The 27,111-nt window shown below is 48.0% G+C and overlaps 1 protein-coding gene across 7 annotated transcripts; it reads right to left on the bottom strand.

Annotated features, from left to right (window-relative positions):
• Window positions 1-236: 236 nt before the first annotated feature.
• Window positions 237-27,056, bottom strand: ATP6V0A1 (ATPase H+ transporting V0 subunit a1). Of its 7 annotated transcripts, none has more exons than XM_071798188.1 (23): window positions 26,947-27,056; window positions 26,733-26,863; window positions 26,515-26,593; window positions 25,729-25,826; window positions 25,050-25,178; window positions 20,553-20,635; window positions 19,629-19,755; window positions 18,331-18,413; window positions 17,627-17,720; window positions 16,204-16,416; window positions 15,422-15,572; window positions 15,067-15,206; window positions 14,171-14,328; window positions 13,668-13,758; window positions 12,760-12,878; window positions 12,245-12,461; window positions 12,012-12,119; window positions 11,204-11,278; window positions 8,881-8,988; window positions 8,287-8,304; window positions 7,021-7,138; window positions 6,386-6,557; window positions 237-1,777 (listed from the first exon to the last, which is right to left on the bottom strand). In XM_071798188.1, exons 2-23 carry the CDS (start codon window positions 26,847-26,849, stop codon window positions 1,684-1,686), a joined length of 2,592 nt encoding a protein of 863 aa, XP_071654289.1. In that variant the 5' UTR covers window positions 26,850-26,863; window positions 26,947-27,056; the 3' UTR covers window positions 237-1,683. The 7 variants fall into 7 exon arrangements, with proteins under 7 accessions (XP_071654289.1, XP_065712564.2, XP_065712562.2 ...); XM_065856492.2 differs by having other exon boundaries at window positions 20,553-20,656; XM_065856490.2 differs by lacking the exon at window positions 11,204-11,278.
• Between the last annotated feature and the right edge of the window lie 55 nt (window positions 27,057-27,111).

The raw sequence follows: 27,111 nt of genomic DNA on the forward strand, positions 1-27,111 counted from the left end.
TGCGGGAGGCTCCGGGACAAAACGGCCCCTGCTCAGCCCCCGCCGCCTTCGCTCAGGATGTCAGACCGGGCTCGATAAGCAGTGACATTTCAGCCGGTCTCATGTCACCAACCAGCTCTGCCCACCCCACTGTACCGACCCTCAAGGTGATGGGAGCCCAGGGCAGAAAAGCTGAAGGTCCCCAGTCCCCCCAGCCCCAGAGCAGCCGGGGGAAGCAGAGAAGAGGCCACAGCGGCTGTAGTGCAGTTAGTTTAATTTACACAGTGACCGTCAGCAGCGCATTGCACCCGGGCAGCAGGACTGGGGTCACTGCTCTGCTCGCAAACCGGTTTGGAGTTTGTCTGTCTTACCATTGTAAACAAACAGCCCATCTACCTGTGAACACAGCCATGACCCAGAGGTGTCCCCGCTGCACATCCATTGCGATGTACAGCGCACACACGGCTTCTCACACGATGTGAAACAGCCCCGCGTGGCGTTTCCCCTTCGCTTCCAGGTTACAATGATTCTGGTTATCGTTCTATCTGTCCATACACAAATAGTCCAGATCCACTGTGACAATGAAACACGACAGTTACACACGGCACTAACACACACACACACGTCACTGCTCCTACAGCTACAGCGAGGTCAGGAGGCTGAGAAACTATTCACATCTTGCACAGGAGAAAAAGCAACAGCTACTGGGGGAGAGATCACCAAGACTCCAGTGCCGTGGGATTATCTGTTCTGCCTCGAAGGGCTCCTTAGACCCCGAGCACACAATTGCCGTGATGTGTCGCTGGTACCTTTGGCTCTGCTTGATGCCGAGTCCACATGGGCTGTGTCTCTGAGTGCTTTGCAGCCTCAGGGATCCATTTTCAAACATGAAACCCAAGAGGTTCCACTGCCAGGGGTCAGCACCTGAGCCAACAGCTCACACAGCAGCCAAACTGTGTTCTCACCGGTGCTCCAGAAACAAGAGGTGGAGGGACCCTGGCTGCTGGGCTTGGGTTTGCCTGGGATACGAGCACGCAGGTGCAGTTACAGGAGCATCTCAGCTCTATGGAGGAAAGGAACCACCTCCATGGCAAGGACAAGGTGCTTCCCCATCACCAGTGGGCAGAGAATCACCGTGCGATGAGTGAGGCCAAGTCCTGCCCCTCACAGCGGCTCCTCAAGCCCGGATGGAGTTCAGAAAGCTGAATCTCTGCACAGGATGAGACCTTGGTTTTGCCAGATCAAACCACGGCAGGTGCGGAAGCCTCGCCCACTGCCCACTGCTCGGAATTTGTTTAACCAGAGGCAGAGATCCACATGGAAAACCTTCTTAAAACATCAATCTCTTCCCAAGCAGCACAGCCTATTCTCCATGTGCTTGTACAGCCGCTCAGCCACAGCTGCATTCCACGCTGCCCGATAACCCTGCTGGGAATCCACAACACGACAGCTACACCATTACACACACAGACACTTCATGCTCGTAGTATCTTCAGTGCTAAACTTACGGGAACGAACAGTTTCTTTGATCCAGTGTCACTCATTACCCGGGAATGCCAAAGCTCTTGGCTCTGAAACGCCCCGGGAACACTCGAGGGTGCTGCAATAAGTTATTTTCACTATGGGAGGGTTACATGCAACTCGGACACACGGGGAGGGCCTGGCCGTGAGCCCACGACGCTGAGCGACGCCCGAGCGGGGTCTTCAGTCGTCAAACCTCCCCTCACGGATGGTGTCGAAGGAGAAAGGGAGAAACTTGAACCCAGTGCCAGTGTAGAACTTGTTCTGGAACTCGATCCTGCAAGAGAGGGAAGAGCGATGGTCATTAAAGTGAGCAATTAGCAAGAACTCCATTAACGGTGTGATTATTGACTACAACGAATTGAAGCGGTATTATAACGTAGCGTATCTTTTGGCACAAAGCCCCTATTCGTGTTTGGTTCTGCAGCAGAGCAGGACTGTCCCGATACTCCCATCCCCATGGGCAATAAAAGGCCAACGAAAACACAACAAACGCCCCGACCGCAGCAGCACCTCGGAGCCACTATAAGATCTCATTTTCCTATAGGATCTCATTACCAAAGCTCACACTTTGGTTTGCACGAAGCCCCATGGCGTGACGCTGTGCTCAGAGCTCCTCATCAGTCACTTCTGTTTATTTACTTCGATATATTTGCTTGACCCCACATGACAACTTCTGCCTGACCAGAGACGTGCCCGGGCTCTCCAGCCGGGCATTAACCTCGCCTGTTTGCCTGCTTCCCCTAATAAACCCCGCTTAAAACAAGAACTATGCTGGAGAACGGGCCAACGGGCAGCAAGAGCCAAATAGGGAAGGAAAAGATAATAATCCCATGATTCACAGTAAAAACAAGCGCTGAGCCTCGTGAGAAACACTTTCCACTGCGCGATCCAGCGAGAAAGTTAGAAAAGCAGCCACGAAGCGACAGCAAATTGTAGAGCGATTCAACACAACGCAGGAGAAGCGTTTGTATGAAGCACAAAAAGGCAGACTTGAATTATGATTATTATTTCTTCCCAAATGGGGGATCCCAGCAAACTGCAGAGCTGCTGGTGTTCAGCTGCCAGATGAAGTGATTTCCCAACAGAGCCAGGAGGGAAACGTCCAAAAAAAGTAATGAAAAACCCCAAACCAAGCCAGCTTTGTGCTCGGATCTGCTGCCTGTTCACCCAGATCCAGGGTTCCCGCGCAGGAATCCCGGGGTGAGCAGCATTTTCCGCGGGGGAGGTCGCGCTCGGGTTTTTCAGGAACCCTGATAATCCCCACAAGTATCTGGTGACTGAGGGGCTGTTGTGTAGGGAAACAGGAGGCAGCGGGCTGGGTGTGAGTCACACACAGCCCCCCGCACATGAAACCCTAACCCTGGTGATGAAGCGTTCCAGCTGGCCTGACATCTAAAAGCTCCTTTTGGACACAACTGGATGCCCAAAACTCAAGGAGAGGCTGTTAGAAAGGGAACTAGTGAACAGTGTATTTAACCAGATAACCAAGGCTTAAGCATTTTGTGTGGGGTTTTTTTCTGCATTGGAACACCCAGAATCCAAGGTCCTTATTTTGGTAGGAGACACCACTGTTTCCAACACCACCGTCACGTGCACCAGCTCTATTGCTCAACCTTGCTCCGTGTCCCATCAGCGATCAAGTTCTGCAGGAGAATTTACTCAACAGTCGGTGCCGCGCTGTAAATAAACAGGCTGGAAAGCGTTCTGGCAGTCAGCACTACAGAAAAACCCACTCTTCAGCTTTTTTTCGGTATTAATAATTAGTTGAAGCATTCACTGGACTGCACTCAAGTGGGTTTTCCAACCCCACAGGCTGGAAAACGAGGCGGCTCCCGTGGGAAGCAACCGCAGGGACCCCAACTTCTCTTTACTACAAGTGCAAATTCCTACTGGGTATTTATATTCTTAATGACTTGAGCCAACACACAGGGTTGAGAGAACCCCTCACAGTCCCAAAGCCATTGGGGTGTTTGCGTACGGGTTGTTTTATCACTTCTTTTCCCCAAAAAGGGGAGCAGGTTTGCCTTGTAGAGCAGCAGCGTGTTCCTACGGTCGCGTTAACGCGAGCTCTGCGTCGTCACCTTTACAAAGGAGAACAGAATTGCGGCGAGCGGGTGGGGAGTTGGGCTGCACGGCTCCCGATGCGCCTCTCAAAACACGGCACGTAGCAGGGCAAAGCGCTTCCCATTCTAAACCAGGCCTAAAACTGCGCCTAAAATACCGCTTCACACAGGAAAACAGCTCCGCTGAGACCGCGTCCCTGCGTCAACTCGTGATGTTGAGACCCTGCTGTGAATCCAGTCGCAAACTTCTCCTTTTGGGCAAAAGCTGCTAGAAGAGCTTTGAAAAAGAGAAGTTGATTTAATCTAAAGGTTCATGTCAAGCTGTGTTACCGAAAAGCAAACAGAAAGGTAAAATAGCTCAGAAAAGCGATGTTACGGTGCAAGGATTTAACGGCGCGATGTGGGGTACGGCTCTGACACACACGCCTCTACATTTGGCAGCACTCGGAGTCCTTCCCCCCAAAACCACCCACCTGCTGAAAGAATGCACCCTTTTGGCAAAAAACAAAGCACAACATGATTCTTCCTCATTGGGACTGAAGGGCAGAGCACATGGAACAATTTGTGCTCTTTTTTGCCCCCATCAGCAAGACAAATGCTCAATTCCTCCTCCTTTCCAGGAAGGCTGAACCACCCACACCTTCGGGATTCCTTGTAGGTGACTCCCACAGCCAGAAAATCCCATCTGCTCAGCTTGTTTTTAACGCCCCCCCTAAAAAGGGAACACCTCCCGTTGGAAACATCCTGATTCAGACACAACAAGGAATGTTAGCAGCATGTTCTCTGGAAGAACTGCAGGTGCTTTCCTCTCCGCTGTGAGAATCCACCAAACCCCAAAAGAATTCCAGCGGGTTATTTGCAGCCTCAATGAACACCTTCAACTTGCTTGTCAGGCCCTAAGCTTGAGCAGATTTTCTCTTAGAGAAAGCAGGTTAAACTTTTACAACTTTGGAACATGTATTTAGGGAAAATACGGCTTCACGAAGAGCTTGGTGCTCTGCACAGCACCAGTGATCCCATTTCAGCCACATGCATCTTCCCTTAATGCATTTCCAGCCGATTCTTTAATCGCCCTTTAGAGATCTCTTGGCAAAGTGAAAAGTCACCTCTTAGCCCAACTGCAGCCTCCAGTTCACGTCTGTTCCAGGTGCTCTGAGCCGCATCCACAAGCGTGGTTTGTGGATGGTATCTCTGGAAAAACGCGCTTTCTTATCTGAGCCCATCCCTTTGGCTAAAAAGTGAGAAAACACGGAGCCTGCCAAGAAGAAAAGGCGCTCAGAGCTGTTTGTGTGCGGTGTTGGGAAACGCGCCCGCAAAGCTCTGCAAATCCACTAATTCACAAGCAACCGCGGATCAGAAAACCCCACGCACGGAGCTGTGCTCGTTCTCCGCTCCCCCCGCGCTGCTCGAGGCTTTGCAAGCTCCTTCCTCCCCGCTGATGCAACCGTGTGGCGGTGACGGCGGGACGGGGAAACACCCGCCGGCCCAGCAACGAGTTCTCAAGTGGCTGGGTGAAGATTTCTAGGCCGGGCGCCAGGAAAAGCAGCGGCAGAATCCCGCAGCCATTTGCAGCGGCGCCCCCCCAGCGGCTCCGGGGCACAAGATGGCCACAGTCCTAAAGCCCTTGGAGAAGCTCCGCTCGAGCTCCGAACACCCAGGAACGCGTGGACACTCCACTCTGCACCCACAGAGGGCAAAGGGACCAAGTTTTCCTTCCCCAGAAGCGGGGGAGAAGTGAACAAAGTCTGGTTTTATTTCCTTTTTTTAAGGCACTGGCTTCCTTTTTTCACTTAGAGAGGAATTTTTAAAGAGCACTCACAGCCTTTTCCTCCCATTTACGCAACAAAATACTCCTTGTGAACTTCATGGGACTTCGCTTCCTTCTCCTCATCTACCAGGAGACAAAATACTTTTAGAGACAGCAGCAACCAGAATGGTCCAGAGGACAGTTAGGCCTGGAGCCGACCTAGTCGGGCCTGGAGAACCCCAGGTGAGCCAAACCCACTCCCACATCGCTCCTTTGATCCCACCAGAGAATCTGAAGTGGAACAATGAGCTCTCTTCAATATCAGAGGAAGCTCTTGAACACTTTCCATACTCGGGTGCAGAGAAAGCAATGAGTGCTCCAGTAATTCCTTCTTGTTTGCTGGCTCCCTGCATACACAGGGGCCTCAGGATCCCGGGAAAGGGGCCACAAAAGCATCTGCCAATAAGCAAGACCAGCAAGAAATGGATATTACCCCACAACACCCCAAAGGGAAGGGAGGAAAAGCCACCCCTGTTCAATGCAAGGTCTTAGGAAGACGAGCAAGACCACACAAAGGAAACTGCACTCATGAAGGAAAACAAACTTTAGAACCAGGTAACAGACCAAAGGAGAGACCAAACCGTCACAGAATCACAGAACAGTTGGGTTGGAAGGGATGTCCTGCACAGCCTTCCCAGCCCGCTGCTCACAAAGCTTTGGTGCAACTTATTCTTAAGTAGAGAGAAGTTTCTCTCCACAATCTTTATGCACTCGATCAGGAGAGAGCGGTGAGTCGCCAGAAGACTGAAATCTGACCCTATTGAAGACATTTTGCTGTCAGAGCACATCCGCTGTGGGACTTACAGATGCTCAGAGGTAGATCTGCGGTACTCCCGCACCTCTGAGCATTGCTGACCTTGGCTCAGCACCATCCACCACTCTAGTTTTATAGCCTTAGCTTTCCTGTGTAAGGGTCAATACAGTTTTTAGACAGCATTAGCGCATAGCCCGGAGAACATCAATTGTCCTGCTATGAAGAGCTTTGGAGCTTCTGCACATTGCAATAACTCACCAGTGCAAGCGAAGAGCATGGAGAAAAGCCGACAGCCCCTCCATGACCAGCAGGATCGCGACCGTCAGGGTAGCGAAAGCAGCAAAGATGAAGAAGAGGCCAAAGCCTCCGCCCAGGCTCCTGACGCTGAGGCCAATGTGGATCACCATGGTCCAGAGCACCTCCGAGAGCTCTGCCGGGAGAAAAGGGCTCGTTTCAGAACACCCAGCGAGAACGGAGGGTTGCTACGGTTTACTTATAAAGCAAAGACTAAAATAAAGCCAATTCCCACTATAATGAAACAAGAGGGACAACATCAGGACGCTGCCTCCAACAGGGGAAGTCATTGCTCGGCAGCTCTTTGCTTTATTCAGTGCTGTGAACTCCATCCCCCCTTTTAGCAGAGCGCTGTGCAAAGAGATGCTGGTGTTTCCAATTAACGAATCCCAGCTAATGCAGACACAGCTCCATCCTTCTCCAGCAGCGCTTGACAACAGAGCTCCCAGAGGCAACCTGAACTCCTCCTGTTTGCCTGCCCAGGGCCACCAGACACGTGGATATAGTATAATAAGTCTCAATATATGTTTGTATTATAGATGTTTTCTATTATATTATTATATATCATAATAAATCTCAAATCCAGGAGGAAAACTCACGGGCGTGGGCCAAGCTGAGAGCCCAGAGCCTGAGGTAGGACGCGGTGTTGGAGATGCAGCCCAGGCAATACTCGATGGTGTGGATCGCCTGGTACACCACGGTGTCACCAAAGTCAAACTGCAAAGAGAACAGAGAACGTGAAGAGGGCCACGAGCAGCCCCGGCTGCAAGGGTTGGCTGACGGGGGCAGAACGAGCACACGAGCTGGTGCTAGAACCAAGGACATGGCGTTTGGAGTTAAACACCGATGCGGTCTTCTCCTGGCTTGCCACGTTGGTTTTAGAAATGAAATATTCTCTTGTTTTGCTGGGATTGCAGAAGGGCAGCTCGACCATTAGCGTTTGCACCTTCTAGCCTGTGCAAGTCGAGAGATTTCAAATTCAGCCACGGGCTTTGCCAGGAAAAGACTGCTCAGCAACAACGTGGTATCCACATGAGTTCACTGTAAATTGTCTGTACCTCTATGGAAAAGGAGACAGAATTCCAAGGTGATACCGCGTATGTACCTTTGCTACGGGATCGGCAAGAACATCTTGCACGATGCGAATTTGCCTCCCTTCGAAAGCAAAAACACCGCCCAAAGCAACCCTGGAAAAGCCCCATTTGTGCACCGCTCCCTGGCGAAGTCTCTGTGTCCTGGTCACTTGGTTTAAATAATAAAGAACTTATAAGGAAGTCTGCCATGTGGGACGGTTGCTTATTCTGCAGCTTGGGAAAGCATTCCCTACATTTTGGATTGAATCCATGCTCCAGAGGTTGCTCATATTTAAGTGAACACGATGTTTTAAATACATCAAGTGAGTAACGCTCTAAGCACGCACAGAAAGCTATTTATAGCCTTGTTCCTCCCCTAGTGCACCCAGGGCAATGAATATTTCAAACAATTGCATTAAATTAACTGTCAAAAGCCTAATTCTGTCTCCACAGAGCTTGAGCTGCAGTTCGGGATTACCCAAGACACAACATAAGGCAAGTGAGACTTCTTCAGAAATTTCAAAGCAAAAACCTTCCCGTTTCAGGCTTCCAGCTTCACAGGTAAACTAAGAGAGGTCTGCAGACGGGGGATAAGACAAACAAGCTGTAGAGATGAAGTAATTAAAGGTCTGTTAATGAGCATGTAGGTATGAAGAATTAAAAATGGCCTGTGACATGTAAAGAGCTCAATCTTTTGCAAAACAAGATGTCATGAGACGTCTGATTCAGCGTGTGTTTGACACCGATGGGAATGGTCCGGGTACACGTGAAGGCAAAGCCGCTGTTTCTTACCACCTCATCCTCCGTAGGCTTGAAAACATAAGTTCACATTTAGTGCGGTGTCTCGATCACAACATTAATCATGAACACATTCAACTATTCCCTCCGAAACACGACACGGTAAAGCAATAACACGCCACATGTGCTACACAGGCAAGAAACTGCTGCAGAATTAAGAGGCACTGGAATATTCCCATATTACAGAAGATTAGCTCCTTTTTCCTCCCTACCAGACAGAAGGTAAAGTAACTAATATTACTCCTAACAGTTAAAATGAATATATAAGCAAGATTTCACTGCTGCAGAAACACAGCCCTTGGGTTTGGCTGATTCTGGAGCACAAACACACTGCGCTTCAGCCAGAGCATGAGGTGCATGTGCCACCCGCAGCCCCTAAATCGATGGTTCTTTGTAATGGGGACAAACAGAGCCACATTTCCCTTTATATGCCAATTATACTGCTTTTCCTGGAGCCCTTGGGAATGACCAAGAGACAGTCTGTATGAAAACACTTAACTGAAAACGTTGCTGTTTAAACAGCTCGGAAATTGGTAAATACATTAAAAACCTCTCTAAATAGGTTCTGCATTGCCGGTCAGCGCTCACCTCCTCCCCCTCCTCGGAGTGCGTGGATAACTGGTCGTGCTGAATGATCTCGGCATCCTCCTCGGTCGGTCCGTTGCCCACCCGGATCCCGCCGAAGTTGTGCGTTCCCTAACACGGGCGGAAAAGAGAAAGAGCAAAGTGTCCTTGGGGTTTTGCCTCCAGAGCGCGCGTTTCTTAAAGATCCACGTGCAGCAGCAGCTCACAGAAGAAAACCAAATATTAAGTGGTAAGGCCCAGGTTAAGGCAGCTGTACGACTCTAATTCCCAGCTTGGATGGGAAAGTGCTGATTCCTGCTAGGGCTGGGGAAAAAAAGTCTGTCTGAGTGAACGCTTGATGCATTTCTACACGGTAACTGCAAGCCCAAGGAAAATTAAAGGCAGGTTTCTCAAGAGGACGTTTGCTGGCACAACAGAGCGAAGGGGTGTTTTGTTGGACAAGCTCTGCCCCAGCACTGCTGCTGCAAACGAAACGAGTCACAGAGCGGCGACCCAAAGCAGAACGGACCGACACAAATACACATAACACCCTTGCTCCCCGCCAAATCAGGCTCTCCCTTGCTTGGAAATTCCACTTTGTGCCAGGCGTTTGCTCTGACATTCCAGACCTGACACTCGGCTGCAATCCATTGCACTCCAAATAGAAGAGAATAACCCACAAAGCTGAAACTTTGATGGTCAGGAGCTCCTCTCACCTGACAACTGCACCCATTGCAGTTAATATTTCATGTACATCAGGCTTCCTCCTCTAGAGCCTCTTACCACCAAGAAAGGATGCACAGACCTGTTGGTCATTATATAAGCAGAGCTTATATGCAATGTAAATGCATATTAGACAACAAAAGCCTGACTTGCACATGCTTATATTTGGATTTCTGTTCAGCCCGCAGCTCTGAGTGCTGTGCAGCACGATTTTCATCTCCCTCCGGATGCTCTGAACACAGAAAATGCTCATGACTGAATCAGGGAACTATGAATTAAAACCTGCGAGTCTGACCCACCTGGAGAGGCCAATGGAAACACCATAGATGGAAAGAAAAGGCCCTGTATTCAGCTTTAGCACCGTACGGGTGTCACCTGTGACGTGGAACGTGAACAGGCTAACTCAACACATCAAGACGTTGTAAATTTAGAGATGACTATGAAAACCAAGGAGGTTTAAGACCCGGTGACCCGTCTGCTGTCACAGCTCCATCGCTCTGCCACTCCACGGTACACATAACCACACAGAATCCCAGAGTGTCAGGGGTTGGAAGGGACCTGGAAAGCTCATCCAGTGCAATCCCCCCATGGAGCAGGAACACCCAGCTGAGGTTCCACAGGAAGGTGTCCAGGCGGGTTTGAATGTCTGCAGAGAAGGAGACTCCACAACCCCCCTGGGCAGCCTGGGCCAGGCTCCGACACCCTCACCAGGAAGAAGTTTCTTCTCATATTTAAGTGGAACCTTTTGTGTTCCAATTTGAACCCATTGCCCCTGTCACTGGTTGTCACCGAGAAGAGCCTGGCTCCATCCTCCTGACACTCCCCCTTTAGATATCTGTAAACATGAATGAGTCCCCCCTCAGTCTCCTCTTCTCCAGCTCCAGAGCCCCAGCTCCCTCAGCCTTTCCTCACACGGGAGATGCTCCACTCCCTCCAGCATCTTGGTGGCTGCGCTGGACTCTCTCCAGCAGTTCCCTGTCCTTCTGGAACTGAGGGGCCACAACTGGACACAATATTCCAGGTGTGGTCTCCCCAGGGCAGAGCAGAGGGGCAGGAGAACCTCTCTGACCTACTGACCACCCCCTTCTAACCCACCCCAGGTACCATTGGCTTCCTGGCCACAAGGGCCCAGTGCTGGCTCATGGTCACCCCGCTGTCCCCAGGACCCTCAGTGATTTCTGAGATGAAGTTGCTGGGAGGCCATCACATAAACATGATGTTTGGGAACACGTAATGCAAACAGAAATGCTTCACTGAGAAGAATCCTTCGACAAATACGCAAGAGAAGTTAAAAAGGGGAACTTAACCTGGGGGGCTGTGCTGGGAAGGTACTTTTCGTGCCGCTCGGCAGGTTTTGATTTCGGCAGCACTCCTGCAAAGAAGTGTCTCTGCATTCTGCGCACACATAACTATTCTCCTTCAGCCTGGTAGTTCTTCCCGAACGTATCAACTTTGCTGAACTTTCCTCTTTCCGAGAGAAAGTGGGGTTTTTTTTTCACCCTAAAGGTGCAGTTGTCATTCACTTAGGAAATTCAGACACATTCCACGCTCTCTTGATAATTAGATAGAAAGCCAACTCCCATCTTTAAATCCACCGGGTGGTTTTATTTGTCAATCCACTCACTGTCGCAGGCGCTGCTGCCTCTAGTGCCTGCTCGTTCGGGACTGTGCTGACCTGGGCCTCCACGGGCTGCCCTTCCTGATAGTGAATGGAAGAGAAAGAAAGGGAGGAGGAAGAAAACAAAAAGAGAAAGGGAGACGGATGGAGGGGACATGGGAGGATGGAGGATGGTCAGAGAAGGGAGAGGGAGTGTCTTTAACTGAACTGATCTTCAACTCACGTAACATCCTACAAGCCGTCTGCCAGACATGCAGGGAGAATTTTCAGTATCCTCAGTGCACGTGTGCCAGGTTCCTGCGTTTTTATATCAAGACACTACACGGTACACTTGGAAACCTTGAAGAGCACCCCAGAAGGCAACCTCTTGCATAATAACTGCGTCAGGCTATTTTTTTTCCTTTTAGTTGTTATTTTTTTGCCATCCAAACCGCCTTAACAAAGCTGGAAAGTCTGCCAGCCAATTAAGCTTAAATCTCTGCTTCTACATGGTCAGCCTGGTGAAGGCCCAGAAGTGCATCCAGCACCCTGTAGGACTGAGGGCTGACAAAGCCCAAGCCGCTTTTTATTCACCACCAACATAAAGGGTTTTTGAAAGCAGGTTTGATGCTGGATGCAGATCTGAGAAGCAGGCAGGCAATGCTTTGCCTCCAGTAAAACCCACCTGCCTTTCATGGCCAGGAATGTGCACAAAAGAACACGTTTTACAGGTCACAACGCAGCGTGAACCTACGTACCCAAGATTAAGGTGGAAAAAATAATGTTTCAACTGTAATTCATTTTCATATTGCAAATAGAAGAGGGAGTCACCCACCAAGTGCTTTCTCCTTAAGTACTGATGGCGAAGGACCAGGGGTTTCGCTACCAGCATCCAGGGCACACACAGCAACGCCACCACCACAAGGAAGCACTGGAGCCCTTGCTGGAAAAGAAATGAGTCTCAGATGATTCAGCGGCAGCTTCACGCTTGATTTCACAATTATAAGGTCAATTAAAGACTCTAATATCATGAAGCATCTCTGAGCATATTCTAGCAAAAGCACGTACCTGCCCTTTATAGAGCATCTTATTACTGGGGTCACTATATGAGAACAGAAACATGTTGATAAAGTGGATTAAAAGGCTTGGTGCATCCTTTGAGGTGTGAGCATCGTAGGCTGTCCACTTGTAGAAAATGAGGATAACAAGGTATCCGAACAGTGATGACATGAAAATCATTTCTGGAATAAATCCAAGGTATATGTTCAGTGGCTTCTTAAAATAGCTACAGGAAAAAAGAACAAAGGAGAGGTTATCATTACATTTGGTCAGCATTAGGCATATGTAGGGCAAATAATGTTAGTGAGAACGTGCAGAGCATCTTTGGAACAGAACTGCAGGGGCTGAGCGTTTCAACAACAGCTGGGAGTTAAGCACATTAACTACTTGACATGGATAGTTCTGCACACACAGACAAACAACTTCAATCAGAAACTGAAGTCTGATACGGCTCCCGCATCTTAAACTAATAATACATTACACACAGTTTTCCCCCATAGAGAAAAACAGAGCAAAGCACTTACATGTGGTTGAGAAGGCTCAACGCGACACCAAAGAGCATGTGGATGATGCCGAGAATCACCGACATTTTCATCTTAAAGGAATTGAGGAAGGCCAGCTTATTGGTGGCAATGTTCCAAATCTGCAAACAACAACGCTGAGTCAGCCAAAAGAGAACCAGAAGAGAAGGAAGATGTTCACTGTGAGCTCAGTGTTAAACACTCAGGAAGGATCAGGCTGTAAGAGCGGGTGTTTTCCAAAGACGGGTTTGTCACGCGGATATCTTTTGGGGAAATGAGCAGACAACCCTTTCTGCTAGGAACGCTGTCCTACAGCAACCGACCCCGCCATTAGAGCAGGAATAGAACCTTGCTTGCTTTTATGGCAGGCAAAAGCTGCAGGAATAAGGGGCTGTGTCCTTGAGAAAAGAAATGATCACCCATTTGAATAAACAATTGCACACGGCTCTGATTTTCTGCACTTCCTCGCTAACGCGGAACACACGCAAGCTGTGTGTCAAACACTAAGCAGGGCTGTTGATGTAGGCAGATGCAAAATGACAAATGACTTGGAAAATCACCTTTCCGAGACCGAATGAAAAGCTTCGCTAACTAACTTTCCCCAGGGTAAAAAAGTAACTTCAAAAAGCGATCTGCAAATCTAACCAGATTTGATTCAAACGCTGCAGGTTAGAGAGGGTGGGAAAGAAGCCTTTAATGGACCTGAGGACACATCTCTCTACCCTGAATCTAATGTCTCAATAGGAAATGAGGTAATTTTATCGTTCAGGAGTATTTCCAACACTGATAAGGAGTTTGCTAAGGAACGGCTGGGCGGTGGAAATCGTTCACAGTGAACTGGACAGGCACTTTTCTTTCGGTTGACAAAGAGGGTGTTCATGAAGGACAATGAAGGAAGGAAGAGCTCTTACCGGGTCGATGCCAAAGGGGTAGGGTCCGCCGAACACCCCGGGAATGGCGGGGTTCAGCTGCAGCAGAGGAGTGCGCTCCAGCAAAGCGTCTCTGTTTGGGTGCAAGTAGATCACACAAACATTAACACCAGCAGTTCTGTCCTCTCTCCGTAAATCTAACAACATTCTTCCCTGGGAGAGCGAGGAACATCTCGAAGTGAGAGAACTTCAAGGTTCCTGTGTGGTCCTAGATATTTTCCAGGTGAATAATAAATGAGCATGAAAGATGCGGGGACAGCGATCTTGCTCCGTCTGTGAGGAGAAAGGCACTAAACTTCATCTCTACAAGTTTTCTGGGGTAAAAAGTTTATTTGAAGCTTGATGGGTATTTACACCCTGCTTCCAATTCTACTTGAGACTGAGTTCAGAGGTTTTTCTCCTCCTGAGCTGGGAGGACAATGGGGAAAGATCGGTCACCTGCTCATTCCTGTCACTCTTTATCTGGTTACCAACTATTTACTCACGTCCAGTTGGCTTTTGTGAACATTGGCCGGACGCTCCATGATGAACCAAACATATTAAGAGACTTGGAGAAGCAATCGTTGTAGATGAGGCCTGTGTAGGTGGAAAACAGTCCCATCAGCAGAATGATGTATCGACCACTAAAAACCATGTTGAACATCTAGTATAAAACAAAAATGAATGTTCCGTGAGAAAAAGGAAGACTAAACAGTGAAATCAGTTGGTTGCAGGACAAACAATAATCGGCCATATGGACTAAAAGCTCAAAATCTCTGCTTCCCCATGGTGGGGATTAAAGGTGCGAGAGGCAGAACGGAATCTGCACACAGAGGATAATCAGGCAGCGTGACTGCCCGCGGAGGACCCGGGATTAGCTGGGAGGATGAACTGCACCGATTCCAGCCCCCAGCTGGCAGCATTTGTTTGGAATTGACCCTGTTCAGCGTTCTCCACGCTCTGGCAATGGGTCTTAATTCACCTCCTGTCAGCCTGAGCCCTGAGCAAGCAAAACCCACCTACATCAGCAAAGAAGAATAATCTTGGAGATATGATATATATGTATAGAAAATAGGAGCTTTGCAGTGACTGAATCCCTTTATGATCTAATCAGGGGTGATTTGTTTGCAACGGCTTATCTACACTAGATAAACAACTTCCTTCAAACAACTGAAAGGAATCATTTCCTATGAATATCCAAAAGGAAAACCAAAGGAACTCACTACTATTATGAAATTATGCTACTCAGCCTCTGGTCTGCAGGCTTCACACTCTGTGTGCTCCACAAATCTCAGATGTAAGGAGCGATGAGCATTGTCAACTCAAGGGCGGAAAGATGTGAGTAAACCAAGCCGCAACCCTTTGTTTTAAAGGCAAAGCTCAGCACGACCTGTCACTTTACCTCGTTGTCACTCTTCTGGGACAGGATACGACTCTCGCGAAGCACCATCCAGACAGCGATCAGAGTCATCAGGATTCCGTGGCCGAAGTCTCCAAACATCACAGCAAACAGAAACGGGAAGGTAATGATGGTATACGGCGCTGGAAGAGAAAAGATCACACCCCTAGCGCACTCGTTTGAGTAAGCCCAGACTTACTACGGCACAATTAAAGCAATTTAGCAATAGAACCCCCAAGCTTTGCTTCTGAGAGGCCTTGAGTACTCTAGTAGAAATTTTCACGCAGGACAGATAGACCAGACCACCACAATGAAAAACCGAGATAAACATCTTGGACTTTTATAAGTATGAATTTACCTGGATTTATTTCCCGATACGTTCCAATGCCATAAGCATCAACAATGTTTTGAAAGCCACAGGTGAACTTGTTCGTTTTGTTGTAAGTCGGTGGGGTCTGATTGGTTTGCATCCTGTTTAAAATGGACGGGACAGTGGATCCGCTGTGCTCCTATTAATTAATTAAAAAAAACCAAGAGTAAAACTCTCGTTAGCATTTGGAAAACTACAATCTGGTGTTTTTGTAGGGTGCTTGCATGATGACAAACGCATTGAACAGCTGAGGATGCTGCCAAGCTCCCACCGCGCTCCACTTTGCACAGCGGAAGGAGAAGCACTTGCAGCGAGGATGAACATTGTCTGATTAGCACAGACGAGAAAACTCGTGCAAAAGTTTGTTTGTGTTTTTAAAACAGCAAATGAAAGGACCTCAAGACACCCAGCTCTGTTATCTATCTGAGCAGAGCTTGTTCACGTCCTGGATAGCGCCTTTCCATACGTTCCACTAAATAACTGAACAGCAGGAGTACCAAGCGCAGCCAGGCTCACTGAATGTACCAAGGGACTCCAACACAGGAAAATGCCTCATGATTACAGCATTTTCCTGAACTTAAAGCTTTACACAATGTATTTGTTACCAAGTTTATCTATAAGCCACGATCCTGCATGTTAAATAAACTGTTCCCTGTGAGGGCCGATTCAAATGTGGTTTTAGAGAACGGCAATTTGGAAAAATCAATGAATCTGTGCTGTGTGTGCTGGCAGCCGATGTTCAGCTGGAGCTGCAGCATGGAATTACTCACAGTGCCTCTCCTGAGAGCAAACTGGATAGAATCCAGGTCAGCGACGGGGCACCAGACTTCAGCGATCAAGCACTTCTGCGTCACGTCGATGTTGCACAGGTTCAGGGTATGGTAGATGGCCTTCATCTTGCGGACCTTGATGAACCACACACGGATGTTTTTAGCAGCTGCCTGCAAAACCCTTTGGCGGTGATCCTCGGTTTGGTTCAGCACCTTTCACAGGGAAGGAGAATAAAGATGAGGCAAAATCCTCAGCCGGAACTCGCAGGATACAGAAGTGCACAGTGAAATTGGGCTGAGCAACAAGACAAGATGACCAAGAAGGCAGTTGTAGATACTGAGGTCTTTCCTCAGCTCCTGTTATCCAGCTGAACCCCCAGGTCCCTAAGCTGCTCCCATCACACTTGTGCTCCATCTCAAGCACAAACTGCCACATGTCTGTAATACACACTTTAGTCTCTGTATTAATTAGCCCTGCTATGAGGTTTTAAAGCTTCTTCCCAGGGATACTCTTTCACTGCTTTCCTCCTTCAATCCCAAGGTCAGTGGGTATTTCAAACAATGAACTGTGCAGAGATCACAGGGAACATTTCTCCTCCACCCAGGTTAAAAGAGCAGAGCTCTGCAAGTGCGGTGAACGCGGCCTTCAGAAAACACAATGAAAGTTCCTACTGAAAGGAAAAGGAGAAAGTGCTTTTTCCACTGAGGGTGTTTTCCAACTGGAACATAACTTCATTCAGGCCAAGTCGGATCTCCAGGCTGGAAAGCCTTAGACTCAAGGGGAAGTGAGGACACAGGGCACATGCAGCTCTGAACCCTCCCAGTGAAACTGCTCATGAGTTCTTGTCTACTTAACAATTGCTAAACAGCTGCACTACACAACCCCCAGCTTGAGACAGCTTCTGTATTAAATAAGCAGCACAAATGCAACCGTTTTTCCTTCTTGTTTCTGAACCTTTTATTATATTTTGTCTCAAATCCCTTAAATTTTCCTGCATTACAACATCCTGCCTTTCTCCCTTTCAGTGTTGTCAGCCAGTAGATTCGTGTGCTGGTCACTTTTTACCAACGCTCAGGCTGCTGCACAAGAGATCAGTTGTAAAGCAGAAGCTCTGCAGGGCAGCACAAGGTGAAAACAGGGAGAAAGGCAATAAAAAAAGGTTAAATTAAAGTTACCATTGCTATGTCAACTTGGAAATAGGTTTAGATGTTCTCAGAGTTCTTGAGGATGAAACAGGCAATTATAAAACATGGTATAAAAACCTGGTATCCCCTTATACATGCGTATTCCTCTCTGCTCCCTGGTGTGCAGTTCTCTGTTGTATGTACGTCTATTATAATTAAACTCCTGTTTTAATAGGGCCCAAAGAAGTTTTCAACTGGATTATCAAAGAAAAAAGGGCATTGACCCCCGTTATTTTACCATCTGAAGATCATCAATTCTGGTGTTGACACCAGAAGCCATTTCCTTCCGCTCCTGCGGTGTCTCTGGGCACGGGTAGAGGGAGGCGCGGAATCTGAAAGACACGCAGGGCACCTCAGTAACAGAGACGGGAAGGAGATAAATCAGTCAGGGAAACAGAACGGCTGAGCCTGAACACAGAAATAAACCAAGCAGCACATTAATAGAAGTTTCTGCTCAGCAAAGACTGCCAAGCAGAGTTTCAGTATTTAAATTCACTTTGGTTTAGGCCAAAACAGAAGCTGAATCTTCAAGAAAATGGAAGTGGGGGAGCATTGGCTGTTCCTGCGCTGGCGCTGTCACAAAGCCATGAGCCAGCCCAGCCTGTGGTGCTGCTATCACACCAGCACAGATGCCACTGGAAGTAGTGACTGTTGGTGTCCCCTGGGACAATCTCTCTCATTAATCTGTCCGAGGGTTCAACACTCAAACGCTCTTGCTTTTAGGCATTCTCTAGCAAAGCAGTCGCCCACTTTGAGCATCACGGGCTTGGGGAGTGGCTGGTGTGACTGTAAAATATGTTTCAACTACTTATGGTATGTTTTATTTGCTACCAAATGATGTACTCCTACAGTCACTCTGAAATAAGGAGCTGAAAAATATCAATATTCAGCCGAGTCGTTCCAAATACATGAGAGAGCTGCCCAGCTGTAAGGCTTTCATACCCTTCACAGATCTTCTTGACTCTGTTCTTCAGCTGGTCGCCTTGGAAAAAGATGATAAACACAGACTTGTGCACGTAATCCCCCTAGAACAGAAGAAAGCTGCACTGTAATAGCTCAGCTATTTACAGAAAGTAGTATAATAACAATTTATAACACAGTTCTACCTTTCTTTCCTCTGAATCCATCCATACAGAGCTCATATCTGCACAGTGAGTCAAGAATGTACCTTAACAGTGAAACAGTCATAGGGAAAGCAATTTTCTTTGCCTTAGTATAGAATATCCCTACTGTATTTGTGTTTAGTGAAGGAAAATGCTCTAATTATCTATTCTATGTAATACAAGAAACGGGAAAACCTGGGAAGATCTCTAAAAGAACAGAGATGCAATGAAATATTGATCAGCGCTTGCTGCATTCAGCTCACCCACAGGATCCAGCAAAAAGCCAAACAAGTGAATGAACAGAAGATGAAGCAGAGTTCAACAACTTTAATTCTCCAGAGAGGCCAACGGCACATTCCTTGCACAGCTGTTTGCATGTCGGGAGCCAGGTCCCCTTTCCTGCGTTTGTTGACAAGTTATTGTTCTACCTCACTGAGGAAATTTTAACATAATGTTTCAAGAATAATTACACTAGGTGTAACCTTAACTTAAGGAAGCGTTGCACAATAAGAACAAAGTCTCTCCTAGTAGACGTAGTTCTACAGGTCAACCACCAGCAGTTGGTGGGACTAGAAACAAAAAGGCAGTTACTGAGTTTAAACTCCTCTTTGTTCCAGTGCAACCAACACACAGACTTTACTTTTACTGCTTACGAGTTGCCAAAGTCTGGTCATTGATCTGAGCAAAGAGGACACTGAATGTAAAACAACAGGCCCCGTCACAACATTGACTATTTTTATCTGTAATAAAGCCAATTCTCAGGTGGATGTTTAGCAAGTTGGGAGTAAATGAGCTACAGATGTTATACACTGCTCACACCCAAAGCCTCTTTCAAGGAAGATCACAACTTGCACTTGTAATTTACGCCAGAGAAGCAACTACGCCCTCCTGAAGTCCAAATTTTGAGCTGTTTTTCCCCCTTTCAACAGCATTCATTACCCCTCCTGATGTTTTTGTTCTAATACAACAGGAAAACATTTGTCACTAAAGCCTCAGAGGCTGCAAGGATGCTCTGCGAAGGGACGCAATGCAAACGTCTTCCTGCATGGAGCACATTGAGACAGAGGCTTAGACCGATAAGCAAAATTGTTTCACACATCTGAGAGTTTTGCTGCTGTAAACAAGAGTTCCTTTTACCGTCACAGGATCCTCCAGGGGGTTTTCAATCTCTGCCTGACGCAGGAACACGTTCCCTCGGCACACTCGCCACAGCATGCGCTCGAACATGGGGATGCGCTCGCGGTTGATCACGCCGGCCACAAACCTGTCGAGGGGACAGAACGGGTGTCAGCTCTGCACCGCCGAGAACACACGGCTGAACACCCAGCCCACCCACGGCAGCTGGAGTTCAGCATCACATCTTGCTTTAAAATTCATTCTTCAAGCAAAATGGAAGGTCCTCTAAACACACAGGGACGAAAACACAACAAACACAACTTCACCAGAGCACAAACTTTGCCTTTCACAGCGTGAAATCGTCTATGAAAAAACACCAAAACCACAAACCTTTGGTTAAAGGAGAAAGAAATGCATTTAGACATACAGTTTCTATGCCTGCCAGTCTTCATTTCAATAGGTTCCTGGTAGGTTACATGGCAAGGATTAGAGCAGTCACGGCTGCCACTGACCGTGTTCTAGGCCTGTGCTTCAGAAGAGCTCACTGCTTCAAACCCCTACGTCCAGATAAAGAATTACACACACACAGACAGCCTGGAAGCAGCTAATAAAGAGGATATAGAACTATAAGGATTTTTCAGAGTATTCATCACTAGTTTCAAAGCTGTGAGAGCTCAGAATGTCCCCAAGAGCCACCAGGGCAGATTGGCAAGGAACAAACTAGTAAAATTTGATTGTGTGGAGAGACATGTGCCAAGCTCAACTATGTCCCAAGAAATGTAGGTACCCAGGACAAAACCAGAGCCCAACAGCTGGTTTTAGGATCAGCCTTGGTGGGCCAGGCTGGAAGGTTCCGCGACTGCGCTCAAATCGTGGCAGATTCCGCGGGTTGAACGAGGTGGCGACTCTAAACCAGACAAATAAAGCAGAAATGAGTGCAGTTACCCGAGTCGCAGCGGGGCGCCTCTTCCCATCTCGCTTGGTTCCAGGAGCGACGAGGATTCCTCCAACAGGTCTGGATCCGCCATCTGCTGATGATGCAATTCAGCCTGAATTCACAAATCAATTAATATCTAATGAAACTAGTTAGTGGCATGCAGGGGACGAGGAACCAGGAGGTAGTTTGGGGAGACAAAGAAAGAAAGAAAAACCAAAAGAACGAATATAAGACAGCAGAAAGGAGAACCAGATGACAGAAAAGACATCACACGAGGAAGGAGAAAAACAAGAGGAATATGGAATGGTTCAGCAAAGCTTCCATACAAGAAGGGTTGTTGCGGCAGAACAGAGGGGCTGGGGGGTATGTAAGTGTGAAGAAAGGCAGAATTAAAAAGAAAATATCAAGTTTTAAATACAAGAGATGTTCCCAAGAACCACGGCACAAACCAGAGAGACACACCTCACCCTCATCCTTCCCCTGACCTTTAAACGGGGAGAAAGCCAAAGTAGACGCCGATTCCCTCTTGCGCTACTTGTGCGTTTTCTGAGCATTGAAGATGCAAGAAGTGCAAAGGGAACACCTCCTTCCTTTGGGATTACCTGACGATAACCAGAGCTTGATCGATTCCAGGTGACTCGCCACATCAGCACGGACACGGGGGCAGAGTCAGCAACAAACCTGGATGTACCGCCTGGTAATTTCCTGTACTGGCTTTACAAAGTTGTCCCTCCAGGACAAACACACTGCTCTTCCAGCTTAAAAACAAGGCTTGGCTTTTTAAAATTAAATCTATTCATTCTTCAAGATACTGATGCTTATTCACCACAGGTATTATTGCCAGACACGCAGGTTGCATTGCTTAAGGAAGCCTGATGCTGTTGCCCCTTTTTGGCTACCCAGGCATTACAAGAGGACACAGATTCTTGGGAATACAGCTTGTAAGTGTCAGCAATTCAAGGCAGGGAGGATGCTCAAGTCGCAAACTCTCCTGCACCATCTGCACATTTCCTTCCATTTCTACCTCTGCAGCTTATGTAACAAAATGATGACAATCACAGCTCCTCGGCACAGACAAAGGGCACACAGGAAGGTTTCCCCACAGGGGAAATGTGCTAAAATACACTCAGAGTTTGACCCTAGAACACGTGAAACACATGCACACATACAGTGCAGACTTGCAAAACTATATATAGCAAGTCTAGTGACTCGGCCTCAGTTGATTTGTGCAATAGCTGCGCCATAATTTGGGGGAAAAACTCTACGATGTTTTAGTCACACGTCAAATAGAAGCACTGAGCACATCCAGCTTTTGCAGGGCTGACAGTGAATGCAGCTCAGTGGTTTGTAGGGACACTCGCTTTACCTCAGGGAGCCCTTAATTGAGCCTGGAAAGTCAACACGAAGCGTTTCGGATCCTTTCAAGTTTAAGGCAACTCGTTGCAACATCAAAAACTGAATGGAAATTTTGCTTTGGGGAGAACGCGACCAAAATAAGAAAACAGCAAAGCAGCATCAGCTCTGCTTCTGGAATCAAGAATTGAGAGGCTATGTGGAAATGAAAGAGCTATCCAGCCACAACGCAGAAAAACAAGACTCTAGGAAAGACTTTGAATAAGAGTTTTCAGCAGCAGTGAGAGAAACATCATAGATATTGTGAAGTATTTCTTACTACACCAGGTCATTCAGGACTGGAAAACCCAAGGGTGTGCATGCCAGCAATCAGAATGCAGATCTTTCATTATTAAGCATTTTCAAATTGCTCATTGTTCGCCCAGATCTGCACCTTCAATCTCGATGTCTGAAAAAAAGGTTCATTTTCCCTACTGCTGATTGCAGTTCTGCCCTGGAATGGCTCTGGATGGCCGCACCAAACACCATACAATTCAAGCCCCTTCCAGTTTACCAACAGAACAAAAATAACTGAAGAGCATTCATTCCACCATTTAACTTATCAACCCAGGGCCCAGACAGAAAGACAGACGCAAAACAAACAGAAGAAAGCGGATGGTGAGAAGAGTCAGAGGAAGGAGAGGCAGGGACTGCATGCCATTAACCATTACTTTTCCAGTCTTCTTTTGCGCTCACACTCTAGGCAAAACTTTCAGAGCAATCTCTCCAGCTCAAACTGTTCTTCATAAGCAAAGACAAGAAGACTGAGAAAAGGAGCATAATCATCAACGTGGTGCATTGAAACAAGAAATGGCTACTCGGGCTAGAACGGTCGGAACAAGAACAAATGAAAGAATTTGGCCGTCCTCCCTCCCCCAGCGCAGAAACTCCCGAGAGCAAATGCTGAGCACAAAGTATTTTGGAGAGTGAAGCCATTTCTTGTGCAATTTATTACTATGAATAACACAATCTTAACCACGGGTTATTGAAGTCTTCAAGGGTTGAAGGTACAGAGCAAATGGCAGCATGAAGAAATAAAGCGTTTGCCACTCTGGGATAATCACAAACTGTGCAGGGATCAAAAGTCCTGGGCTAGTTGGGATGTTTGCTCTATGAACTGCCAGTGGTACCTGGGGTGGGTTAGAAGGGGGTGGTCAGTAGGTCAGAGAGGTTCTCCTGCCCCTCTGCTCTGCCCTGGGGAGACCACACCTGGAATATTGTGTCCAGTTGTGGCCCCTCAGTTCCAGGAGGACAGGGAACTGCTGGAGAGAGTCCAGCGCAGCCACCAAGATGCTGGAGGGAGTGGAGCATCTCCCGTGTGAGGAAAGGCTGAGGGAGCTGGGGCTCTGGAGCTGGAGAAGAGGAGACTGAGGGGGGACTCATTCCTGGGGATCAATATGGAAAGGGGCAGTGTCAGGAGGATGGAGCCAGGCTCTTCTCGGTGACAACCAGTGACAGGACAAGGGGCAATGGGTACAAACTGGAACACAAAAGGTTCCACTTAAATTTGAGAAGAAACTTGTTCCCAGTGAGGGTGTCAGAGCCTGGCCCAGGCTGCCCAGGGAGGTTGTGGAGTCTCCTTCTCTGCAGACATTCAAACCCGCCTGGACCCCTTCCTGTGGAACCTCAGCTGGGTGTTCCTGCTCCATGGGGGATTGCACTGGATGAGCTTTCCAGGGCCCTTCAACCCCTGACATTCTGTGAACTGAAACAATTTTAAATTCTCAACACTGATGTTTTACTGGACTTCACACAGGAGCTGTCCAGTTTGTTTTTACGTACAGCAGGACATTTTATTTGTTGTATTTTATTGTTACTGCTACCAAACAGGAGCAGGAACAAATCTAAACTTTTGTGAGTTCTTTTCTGTGGGTGACCTGACAGGGACTGTTTAGAGAATCGATTTTGATCTTTAAATGTAGCATGTAAATTTAAATTTTACTTGAAGAGGAGCAGTAGGCAGAGGACAGTAATTAATTTAAAAAGTGCACAGCTTGAGCTGCACCAGGTTTTACTCAACACTCAGAACAGGCGGGCAGTGGCACCTTAACGCAGCTGAGTAACAGATCATCAGGTCAACGCTGTTTGTCCACAGAATAAGTGACCATTCAACACTCGAAGACGACTTTTTGTTGTATCGAAATCAACCCCATGACCCATCAACCCATCCCACGAGCAGCAGTGTCTATGTCACGAGTAACGACGACTCGTGTTGGCACGGGAACAACCGTAACGCCTGAACCGTGCCAAAAAAACCACAACCAAACCGTTGGATAAGCCGTCTGAAGTTTGCAGGAGCCCAGCTCTACTTATTGCAGCCTCTCTAAAGGCCAGAAGTTGTATTCGTTGCAAACTCTTTGATCAAACCCTTGGATTAGAAGAAACAGGACATGTACTCAGCAAAAACACACAGGAGCTCTTTGAGAAAACTCAAAGATCCCGAAGCTTTCCAACAAAGGGTTGTGTCTTCTCCCACGCAGACTTTCTGTCTGTATCAGGAATAACATCAGAGCTCTGCTTAGGTCCAGGTTTCTGGCCAAGACGCTATTTGCCAAAATGCTGAAGATTTTGAATGGCAGATTTGGCTTCAGAACTCACCGCTGAAGAGATCAGGGTTTGATCAAAGGCTCAAATAAATAATTAATCTATTACTTCAACAGACTTTGCCTTGTGACCCTAACGAGTAACATCCACATAACATCTCAAAGGTGGAAGAGAAATTCAGCTGGACTGTGATTCCTCCATGTGAGGCATTTTTATCTGCATATGTACCAGAGAAACTCTTACCCACTGATGCAAATGCTCACCGTAGCACCAAATTTTTGTCTCTTCATGTGCTTTAGAAACTTGTTTAAAAATTACATCTTAATTATCTTATGCAGTTCTGAGAACAAACATCGCTTCACTAAAACAAACCCAAACCAACGTCATAAAAGGTAAATCATGCACTGCATGAAAAATGGAAAATCAGTTGAGAAGCTTTCTTTAAAAAAAAGCATAAAAATGCCCCCGCTGTCCCAATGAGCAACTAAAAATGTATTTGAGAATAGAAGTGGTAATTAGTAGGAGAAGAACCAGCTCCCCAAGTGTTAACCCGTCCCCGGTATTCTGACCTCATCGAAAAACTGCTGAGTTTTACGCAGTATAAACTTTAATTCCGTCAGCTCCAAGAAGTTTCTCTTCAGAGCTTCCTGGTTCGTGTTGATTTCCTTCAGCTCGTTTTCAATTTTCTCAAAGTTTGCCTGGAAGATGGGAAAAGGAGAAGGAAAAAGGACTTAAAGCAATTCCATAAATAGGTGCTAAGTCTATTAAAACAGGAATGTAGGCAAGATGTTGCACGTTGTCACGCCATTTGCATACAATTCCTGCTACAGTAAACAGATCTGGATTTGTTACATTCTCTTCAGGCAACGTGAAACTTTTCACACTCAGACAGTCTTTTATAGAGTGGATAGATACAGTGTTCTTCAAATCATTAAAACCCTTGTAAACTTTAGGACAGACCCATCGTAAACCAGGCAGTTCCAACAGGTTTTACCTCATTTAAATGGGTGACATTCCTCTTAAATACTTTCACTTCTAGCTGTATATGGATAAATGTACAAGTCAAACAATGGTCGTGAATCAAAACCAAACTGAGTGAGGCTGGCAGAGCCGCAGTCCAAGTGACAGCTGGGGACTATGGTTAATGCACCTTTGCCACTAAATTCAATGGGTATCAACCAACGGAGCTAATTTCCCCTATTTTCATCTAGAGTCAAATACTACTTTAGTCTTAACACACATCATTACCTCCAAGTCAATCATGTCACGTGGGAAAGGCACCTCCGGGTTTTCACCAGTGTCCGTGATAGGAATATTTGCCTTTTTAATCTCCTTCTCCACAAACCCTGGAGAGACAATACTGTTAGTATTAACTAAAAGGACAGTTCAGTGTTAAACTGTCACCGTAACCTCCACCCAGCCCGATCAGCAGCTGTGAATTCTTTCACCTCCCCTTCCAGGATCCTCTTTTTTGGTTAAAGCTCTTCCAAGCGGGAAGTGAATCCCTGGAGGGGATTCCCAGGACACAGAGGGCGGCAGCCTCCACTCTCACCATCAGCTCTTTGTGTTCTAACCCTGAATCACTGAGTGGTTGGGGTTGGAGGAATCTCTCTAGATCCCCAGCCCTGCTCACGCAGGGTCCCAGAGCAGATCACACAGGATCCCAGGGGGTTTGAATGGCTCAGAGAAGGAGACTCCACACCCGCTCTGGGCAGCCTGGGCCAGGCTCTGGCACCGCAAAGGAAAGGAGTTTCTCCTCGTGTTCAGATGGAGCCTCCTGTGTTTCAGTCTGTGCCCGTTGCCCCTCACCCTGGCGCTGGGCACCGCTGAACAGAGTCTGGTCCATCCTGACACCCACCCTGAGATACTGATCCATTGATCAGATCCCTCTCAGCTTCTCTTCCCCAGCTCCTCACGTTCAGGTGGAACCTCCTGTGTTTCAATCCGCGCCCATCGCAGGTTTAACCCGCAATTATTTTTTTCCCCTAAAACCTACAGAGCTGGAACCATCCGGAGACTTAGGGAGAAACGTACTCAGCTTTCGGTCCATCTCCTCGCACCTCCTCACTTCGTTAACGAATTTTCGCTGGAACACGTTCACGTCCGGGTTGAGCTGCAGAACAACGCGTTCCCTCAGCGACACCCCCGGCGCCGGCCCGGCTGTCACCTGGCCCCCCTGCGCCTTTTCCCCGGCGACACCGCGCGGTGCCGGGGATGGTACCGGGGGTTGGGTTCGCTCCGCGGGGACTCACGTCTCGGAACTGGACCTTCCCCAGCTCGCCCAGCTCGCTGACACAGCAGTACGCGGCCTCGGACTGCAGGAACAGCTGGGCCAGGGTCATCTCCTCGCTGCGGAACAGCTCCCCCATGGCGGCGAGAAACTCTGAGGAGAAGGAGCGCTCAGAACGGCGCAGGAACCGGCCCCACCGGCCCCACCGGCCCCGCCACCCCCCGGCCCCCCGTTACCTGCCGCAGCCCCCTCCGAGCCCGCAGTGCAGCGGCCGCCGCCAGCTGATCCGCTGCGGCTTCCGTCCGCTGACGTCACCACGCACGTCTCCTAGCAACGGGGCCTGCACCGGAAGTGACGATGGTGGGGCGGGATGGGGCGGGGCCTGTCAGCGGGTGCTGTCA

The sequence above is a fragment of the Patagioenas fasciata genome, chromosome 22, assembly GCF_037038585.1.
Source record: "Patagioenas fasciata isolate bPatFas1 chromosome 22, bPatFas1.hap1, whole genome shotgun sequence".
NCBI lineage: Eukaryota > Metazoa > Chordata > Aves > Columbiformes > Columbidae > Patagioenas > Patagioenas fasciata.